Source organism: Tauraco erythrolophus, chromosome 2 (genome assembly GCF_009769465.1).
Source record: "Tauraco erythrolophus isolate bTauEry1 chromosome 2, bTauEry1.pri, whole genome shotgun sequence".
In the NCBI taxonomy this organism is placed as follows: Eukaryota; Metazoa; Chordata; class Aves; order Musophagiformes; family Musophagidae; genus Tauraco; species Tauraco erythrolophus.
Window position 1 is genome coordinate 119931695 of NC_141466.1, and position 9095 is coordinate 119940789.

Consider the following 9095-nt stretch of genomic DNA (forward strand, 5'->3'; position numbering starts at 1 on the left):
TCTCTACCTGCTGGTCAGTCACACTCGTTATGCATTTACAGTTTGTGTTCTTGTGATGGTTTGCAGGTGGGAGCTATCAGTTATTTCAGACTTCAGTACAAAATTCCACATTCATTTCCAACCCTACGAGTAGCTCTAGGTAGCCTGGCACTGCTGTCACTTGACATTATGGTTCACTGGGCCATCGCCACAGACCAGAAGCACTGTCAGGCTTCTCTCAGCCACTGATAAGTAATGAAGTCTGGAAGAGTTTGATGCTACTCTCTTCTTGCTCACTCTGAAGCTGAAGGAGAATGCTTACAGCATGATCTGTACTGCTCCAGGTGCTGGCCTACTCCTGTGTGTACAGCTACTATAATCAGGACACTGAGAGCATGGATATTGTGGAACAGCAGACTGAAAGCCTAGAGCTGCACACCAATGCTCTGCAGATCCTGCTGGGTAAGTCCTGCAGCCTCTCCAAAGTAGAGACTAGCGTTCCCAGCTGTCTGGTTCAAAGGGTGGCAGCTCTGTAGTGGGGCAGTGTCGTGGTTTTTGGACTGAGGGTCGAGACAAGAACCGAAAAGGGAGCACCCACCAACCATGGTCTCGGGCAAAACATGACTCAGGCTTTCTTCATAAACCAGAACAATTTATTAACAGTTACTTAACAAGAAACATAAGGGAACGAAACTGGTTACTTGAGAGGAGAAAAGAGAAAACAAGGCCCCATCTTAAAACAACACCTCCCCACCCCCTATTTTCCTTTTGTTCCTGGCTCTGCCTTCCCCCCAGCGGCGCAGGGAGACAGGGAATGGGGGAGTACAGGTCAGTTCATCCATGTTGTTCACTGCCGCTCCTTTCTTAAAGGAGGAGGAGTCTTTACACCATTTTTCCCTTGCTTCGGTGGATCCCCTACTCACAAAGTCCCCAAACTTTTCCAAAGTAAGTCCTGCCCGCAGGATTGCAATCCTTCGCCATGGATCGCACCAGTTCGGGCTTTACCAGTCTTGGCCTCTTAGGGAGCTGCTGCCACTCGCGTCGGCGTGGGTCGTCCCACGGTCTCCAGATGCCTCCACGACCTCGTCGTGCATTCCATGCCCCATTATTAACAGTACCTGGTCGTGCATCCCCTGCTCCACGACCTGTCCTGGGCTCAGGCATCTCCTTCCCGACGTGGGTTTCTCCACAGGCCACGAGTGGGTCGCTGCTCCGCCGAGTACACCCTGGCTGCAGGGGGGCCGCCTGCCATCTCACACCGATTTGCAAGGGAAGCCTCAGCTCCAGTACACCTCCTCCTGCTCCATCTTTGCTGACCCGGTCGTTGTGGTTGTCTTCTCTTAGATATTAATCCTCTCTGGGGAAGCTCGGCCCGGCGGGCACCCCAGGAGTGGGGCGCTTACCGAGTCCCCCATGCGGCTCCCCCGGCACCATCTTGAGCACATGGCGCCGGCCCGGGCCCGAGCGGCTGCTCGGCCAGGAGCCGGGAGCGAGGGCAGCGCCCTCCTGCTCTCTCCTGGCTCCTGAGCAAAAAGCCCCTTTCCCGCCCCTTTGTCTCAACTTAAATAGGGAAATTCGCAGAGGCGCCGATTTGGCTCAACCTCCCCCAGGGGGGATGGGACTCAGGTCTGGTGGCACAGGGAGCAAATCCCCTCCCCTGCCACCAGAACACCCCCCCACACATCAAACTATCACAGGCAGTAACATACACACCAGCAGCCAGCTGGTCTCTCTCACTACTCCCAGCCCATTTTTGCCTTCTTGATGCCATTTCTGGGAAGTCCACTGAAGCAGTTTGACTGCGCGTGGAGATTGATGGAGTAAGGAGCAACATGTTTCCTTCTGAAAGAGGAACGTATGTGAACAGGAGACCTAAGTAGCTGTGACTGGGTTGATAATCAGAGCCAAGGGACTTGATCTCTGCTCAAGAGTGTGAGAAGCAGAATGACTTTGTTGGCCTTGCATTGCAGAGGAAACCCTGCTGCAGTACCAGGACTTGGCCTCTTCTCTTCGGCTCTTGAAAGCAGAGCATTTCAGTGCTGGTTTGGAGTTGGTACACCAGATCAAGGAGCGTCTCTTTGCAATTCTCTGGCACTCCACACAGGTGAAGTCCACATGCCTGTTAGTGGCTTATTTTGCTGTGGTCTAGTTTGATCTTGGACAAACCTAGAGAGGGGCTTGATCAGCTGAGGGAAAAGACTCTCAGTGCTGTGTGTGTAGGGAAGGGGTCTGCAGCACAAAATACATGCCAAATCTCATATTGTGTCTGTCTTCTGGCTTTTTTTCCGTGCTAGCAGGATTTCCGGGTTGGGCTCCAGACTTTGGCAGATCCTGGTCAGAGAAAGGCGAAACTCTCAAATGTGCCTACTTCAGCCTCTGCCTGTATAGGGTGAGTTTTCTTAGTGGGGTAACAAGGAAAGCTGGGTGAATGCAGACAAAAAGCAGGTGACCAGAGTTTTCTCCTGAGATCACTGACATACAAAAGAGTTAATAACAGATACTGGTTATTTGCATCCTGTCTTGTGGTTTGAGATAACAATGTAAGTGACATAGTGGTGTAGGGAGACCAGCAAAACCTCCACTTGGTACACAGCTATGATCAAAAAGCTTCGTCACTGGCAGACCCAGTTATGGAAGTTGCTTTCCCTGGACTCTCTTGGGTTTCTGTGGAGAGTCGCACTGTTTCTTCAGAGGCTTTTCACAGCTCTAGGAGGTGTCTAGATGAGAGAAGCAAGAACAACAATATACATGGGGAGACACAGAAGAGGTGACACAGTATTAAAATAGTGTGTTGAGAGGGCAAATGAGTGGTTTGTTGTTTCCCTATCCTAGAGTACTCAGGCGGCAGGTGTTAAGTATGATTGGAAGGTGATGAGTGGGAAACAGTCCATTCCTATATGACATGCTGTTTAAACCAAGAAACACAACTGGCATCTGCTATGTCAGTGTGACCAATCCCTTCTGACAGCTGCTGTGTTTCCAGGAGCTGGACAGGGTGCTGAGTGTTGCAAGACAGAATGACAACAGTCATGAGATGCTCTGTTTCAGAGCAGAGTTTCTGGTCTTGGAATGAGGCTGAGACACCAGAGCTGGTGTCAGACTACAGCTCTACAGCTTGTTGGCCCAGTCACAGGTGGCTCTCTGACACAGGCCTGTGCTGCATGCATGGATAAGGCCATTTAATCACCACCTCCTAGGTACACCTGCATGGCTGCCATATCCCTGACACATGGCTTTGGATGGGATGCTGAGGTGATGATAGTAGGGAGGATGAGGGTGGTGTGGGGCTGGTTTGTGGTTGCCACTCACAGCCAGGGCTCTGCTCTGATGCTCTCCTCCTCAATAGGTCAAAATGTACCATTTTGTGTGACTCCTCCAACACAGATGAAGGTGGAAAAGACGTTGATGATGAGGAGTATGAACCACAGTGGGAGGAAGACTATGATGATGATGATGATGACCTTGATGAAGACAACTTTCTGTTTGATGATGAGTCAGATAACCTTGATTGTGACTCCTACTTTGATGATGATGATGCCTATGACTAGAAGTGGGTTGTCACCCAGCCTGCCAGCCTGGACCTCTGCCTTTACTCTATCTTGACCAGGTTGTATTAGTGTCTTTCCTCAAAGGCAGTGAGGAGCTCTCAGGCAGAATGAAGAGACATTTCCTCTGGGGATTACTTGCTCAGTGACTTCCCTTTAATATGCAGAAACATTGCTCTGGACAGGTGGGTGATGTTACTGTGGCCACCTCTCTCAGAAGGACATCTCCTTCCCTTTCTCCCTTGTCTTAATTTCTGCCCGTAGGTATCTAATTGAGTTAGAAAGTCACAGTCCAGCTGCAAAGTGAGAACTGCTCACCACCTGTTAAGGGACTGTTAAGCCTCCTTGGGTGTGCTCTCCCCAAGGACTGCGCACAGGTGCATGTGGCATGTGTCCCAGCATGGCACTGTCTAATCCAGACGGTGACTAGAAATACTGTAAAACAATGCCTCCCATCTGGACCTGGTGGGATTCCTTACAGAGCCACAGATGGATGTGGTTCAGTGCATTCCTCTAGTTTAGGGGGTCAGCATTTTTGCTGTTTGTTGGAGTTGTTGTCTTCTCTACTATGAAACAGGATGGTCTGCTATAAGAGGCACAAGTTTGCAGGACTGTTTTTAAGTGTATAAATGTATGCACGTTCACACATACACATATTTGAGAGAGAGATATGTATCTGCAGAGGTTGTTCAGTTAATACTTCATCTTTGCAAAAAAGAAAACTGAGGAACAAGGATTCGAAAAAGTTCTGTTTAAAAAAGAAACTGTTTTCTTCTAGCACAAGCCTCCTTGTTGTCTGTGGGGAGCATGGGTGTGAAGGGAGAGCAGGACATTCTTGAGTGAGGAGAATGTGACCTGGATGCGCTCATCCCAGGAGTTATTTGTGAAATTGGTGTGGGTTTGGGATCCTGACCCATGCCATGCAGTCTAACCAGCAAAGTGGCTTTTCCTTTCTGGGTAGTTCAGGGAACAGTAAGAGGTATGGGGAGAGATGGGAAAGAGGGCAGGGGACCAGACCACACAGAATGATGGGTCTGGTGTTTCTGGCAGCAGGTGCAAGACAGAATGCCTGCATGTTGATGAAGGTGGTAACATCTGGTGCCCAGCAGAAGGCAGATGTGGGACTGCTTTTGGGGCTTGAGGGGTGATTGGGAAGTTTATGGGATTGTTTTTAGAGATACAGGGCTCTTCTCTGAACTTAGGTATCATCTGGGAAGGATGTGGGGTTGTTAGGGGATGCTGGGCAGGGGACAAGTGCCAGGGGCAGACCAGGGAGAGAGGACTGATTTTTTCCATTCCCCACCACCCCCTTGCTCCTCCTAGTCCTGCATGGAGCAGTTCACCAGGAGGCTGAACCCCAGTCTGTCGTGGTGGAAGTCCCAAGCCTGCTTCCCCTGTGTGGCAAATGGGTTCCCTGCCACACAACCAGAGAGTGAGACCTCTCTGGGCTGTCTCCTCAGGGTCCCTAGAGGGAGAAATGTGGTGGGGATGCCCCGATGGCCTCCTTTTCCCCAGTGTGACCAGTCCTTGCAGGAACAGCCTAAATTCACCAGGTTGTTGGGAAACAGCAGAACATCCTAGATGTCTGAGTTCCTTATCTGGAGACTCATGCTTGGAGTTCCTCATCCATTATCTCCTGGATGACTGCTTAAAAGCCAAAAAGTCAGAAGGATTGTGAGGGCCTGCTTTCATGGGCAATATTTGTACTGAAAAATCAAGATCAAGCCCTGGTCTTCTACACTGTGAGAGGTTTCTGTCCTTCCTGAGCTCACCTTAGGACACCTGTGTTACAGTTCGACAGGTGTACTGCCCTAGTCAAACTCCCCACTGACACTGTCCCTGGAGCAGGTTGTGCCGTGCACTTGGTATCAGAAGTGAGAGCCCTTTGGGGCTCACCCCCTGCCACATCTCACTGGGTCAGTGGAAAAAATGATCAGTAATAGGTCACTGGCAACTGGACCATGGCCTGAGCTGCACAAGTGTTGGGCCTCCCATTTGTTCTACACCTCTGATGTATCTTCACAGCCCCAGACTAGAGTCATGCTCAACAGGGTCTTCTTTCTCTGCCAATTCTGCCAAGGCTGTTCTGTTGGCTGTGGTTTCCTTGGATAGTAAGTAGGGACAGTGAGGATCTCATCCATTTATGCACATCACTAATTGGATGATGAGACATTTGGCTATTTACTCATGACACATAAATTACACATTCCTTTTCCAGGCTAGGTAAGGTGGCCTGTCCACCTAGGTAAAGCTGGTTGATTTTGTTGACAGATAAGATTATGCAATGTGGTTACCAAGTTCCCTTTTGTTCCCTCCCTCCTATCTCCATTACTTCCAGTGAGCATCCGCTCCCCTAGATCATGACAGCCCATAAACGTAATTTATTTACAGTCAAATGACTTTGCACATAACTTGCAAAGATATGTGCAATATTTACAGATGTGCTACCTGCCCACTTTCCTTCCTTCTTTTACATTCCTTCCTTCCCTCCTTCTTTCCTTCCCCTCCCCCTTCATTATTTCCCTCCATTCTCACTGCACGTCCTTCCTTCCTTCCTTCTTCCTTTCCTTTTTCTTTCTATCCTTCTTTTATTCCTTCCTTCCTTGATTTCATTCTACTTTCCTTCCTCCTTTCTTTATTGCCCTCTGTGTTGTCCGCCCTCTGTGTACTTACTTAACTTACTTTATTTCTCTTTTTCCTGCCCTCCTTCCTTCTTGACTTTTTGCTTTCCTCTATTCGTCCTCAGCCACTTCCCCGCCTCCTGACTTCTTTCTTCAATTACAATCTTCTTTCTTCTCTGTTGTGATTGAGCTCAGCCAGCAGCTAAACTACACTCAGCCGCTCGCTCACTCCTCCCCCTTGGTGAGGTGGAGAGGAGAAAAGTGTAACAAAAGGCCTGAGGGTCAAGATAAGAACAGGGAGGGATCACCCACCAACCATGGCCCTGCGTAAAACAGGCTGGGCATGGGGACAAATCTGTTTAATTTATTATCAATTACTTTAGAGAGGATATTGAGGAACAAAGCCAGATCTTAAAGACACCTTCCTCCCACCCCTCCCTTCTTTCCTGCTCTACCTCCTTTCCCCAGCACAGGGGATGGGGAATGGGGATTGCAGGTCAGTTTGTCACATGCTGTTTCTGCCGCTCCTTCCTTAAGGGAGAGGACGCCTTACACTCTTCCCCTGTTCCAGTGAGGGGTCTCTTCCCACACGAGACAGCTCTCCATGAACTTGTCCAATGTGAGTCTTTTCTGCAGGATGCAATCCTTATCCATCAGATTGCTCCAGCTTTTCGCTCAGACTGCAGATGCATGGCTGCTCCACTGTCAATCTCCAGCAGTGTGAGGTGTCCTTTCCCACAGAGGCAGTCCTCTATGAACTCCTTCAGGCACAGGCATCTCAGCTCCAGTGTGGGATTCTCCAAGAGCTGTGGGTGAATCCCTGCTCCACCGCTCATTTCACCATGGGCTGCAGGGGAATCTCGGCTCTGGCACACCTCTTCCCATTCCATCTTCACTGACCTCAGTGTCTGCGTCGTTGTTTTTCTCAGATTTCAGTCCTCTCTTTGCTGCAGCTGCGCTGGGCCTGACCAGCCTGGCGAACCTCAATGGTCCTGCCAGGAATGAACTCCCAGGAGCAAGGCACTTCAGAGTGCTCCAGGCTGTGCTTCTGTGGCCATCTCCAGTTGAGTGGCGGTGGCCCAGTGCGGGCAGCTGTTCCTGAGAGAGTCTGGAGGGGAGCCAGCCCCCCACCTCCCCGCTCCCTTCACTGCAGGTCCTGCATGGCAAGGGTTCCTTTGTCCCTTTCTTAAATATGACATTCACAGAGGTACTGATTGGCTCAGCCTTGGCCAGAGGTGAGTCTGACCTGGCCAGAGACAAGTCCGACCAGTTTTGGAGCAGGGAAGCTTCTTGCAGCTCCTTACAGGGCCTGTCTCCTCTCTGCCTTTCTCTGCTACCGAAAGCCCATCACATAAACCCAGCACATTCTGTCGCTAATTTCCTCAGTACCTCCTTCGTTCCTTGATCCTTCTCACCTGCCAGTCTGCTTTTACTTTCCTTCCTTCCTGTCATTTCATCCATCTTCTTCACCTTGCCCTTGCCTTGCCCTCACTTTCCTTCTTTCCTTCCTCCTTTCTCCTTTCCTTATTTCCCTCTGTTCTCGATTTACTTCCTTCCTTCATTAATTTTTCATTCCTTCTTCCTTCCACTGTTTCACCTTTGCCTTTCTTCGCCTTTGCCTTTCTTTCTGTGCCCATCTGCTGGAGGACTGGCAGCATACATACAGTTCTTCATCCTGATCAGCCAACGAGAGAAACAGGGTGAGACCATTGGTGGTGCTTGTTTTTGTGTGAGTGAAGCGTTTCTGTCTGTGTTGATCTGCATGGCTGGTCATGTATTATTTATACTCGTGTTTTATGCTTGTCTGTGTGCCTACATGGAATACCTGCTGGTTGGACTTGGGGGCATGGAGCTGCAGCAGCCTTGTCTCTGTTGAGCTATCATATTTGACTTCACCTAACACATAGAAGGTAGAAGCAAGGGCAGACTACTTGTGAGGTTTACAAAGACATTGCTCACATACATAGGAAGGGAGTTACGAAAGCTAAAGCTCACTTTTCACTGGTAAGATTTGCCCTCAGGCCTCCCAGGTGCCCAAGCCTCCTAGCAGAGCCTGCAGGAGTGAAAGTGTATCCACAGCAGTGGAAGATAGAATTAGGGACTGCCTAAGTCCATTAGACATGCACAAGTTGATAGTATCAGATGGGGTGCATCCAAGAGTCCTGAAGGAGCTGGCTGATGCCATGAGGCCACTCTTCATCGTCCTTATCGTGGCAATTAGGGGATGCTCCCAGCAACTCAAAAAAAGCAGACAGTATAGCCATTGTGAAGAAGGACAATCCAGGAAACGAGGCCAGTCAGCCTCACCTGAGTCCTTGGGAAAGATATGTGTCCTAGTTTTAGCTGGGACAGAGTTTTTAACAGCTAGAAGAGCTCCATGTTTTGGTTTTACTCAGAGGCTCACTCTGAGAAGAATGCTGATAGCAAGCTGATGTTTGAGACTCCAATGACTTTTCAGTGTGCCGGAGTGCAGAAACACAGCGGGATAAGGGAGGAGCATAGCTAGGACAAGGGGGACACGATTCCCCTTGAGATTTGTGGTGGAACTTCAGATTGAGGGCCAAACTGGCCAATTAGTATTCCATATCATGCAGCGTCATGCCCAGTATAAAAGTGAGGGACAGCCGGAAAGAAGTGCTTTTTGCGCTTTGGCTCTTTCGCCTCTTTTGCGCTTGCTGCGCTTTTACTCTATTGTTTTTCTTTTTTTCTCTCCCAGTACTCCCACTCTCAGAGTACTATCTCTCTCTCTCTGTCGCTCTCTATTTCGGGGCCTCGCGTTCATCTGGGATTGCAGCTTCGGGACGAGACGGGCTTCGCATACGAGGGGGTGGTGAGCATCTACACTGTGTATTAAATCATCTGTATTAAATTGTTCTTATCTCAACCCACGGGTTTCCCATTTATCCTTTAATTCTATCCCTCATTCCTGGGGGTGGGGGAGGGGGAGTGA

At 49.6% G+C, this 9095-nt stretch overlaps 1 protein-coding gene across 1 annotated transcript in view; it reads left to right on the forward strand.

Annotated features, from left to right (window-relative positions):
• The window catches only part of CUL9 (cullin 9), a 43112-nt gene extending 35657 nt beyond the window's left edge, over positions 1–7455 (forward strand). The window contains 4 exon segments of the mRNA XM_086631815.1: positions 324–441; positions 1950–2083; positions 2277–2368; positions 3326–7455. Of these exon segments, the coding sequence (XP_086487941.1) occupies positions 324–441; positions 1950–2083; positions 2277–2368; positions 3326–3527 (546 nt within the window). The 3' untranslated portion in view covers positions 3528–7455.
• Positions 7456–9095: the final 1640 nt, after the last annotated feature.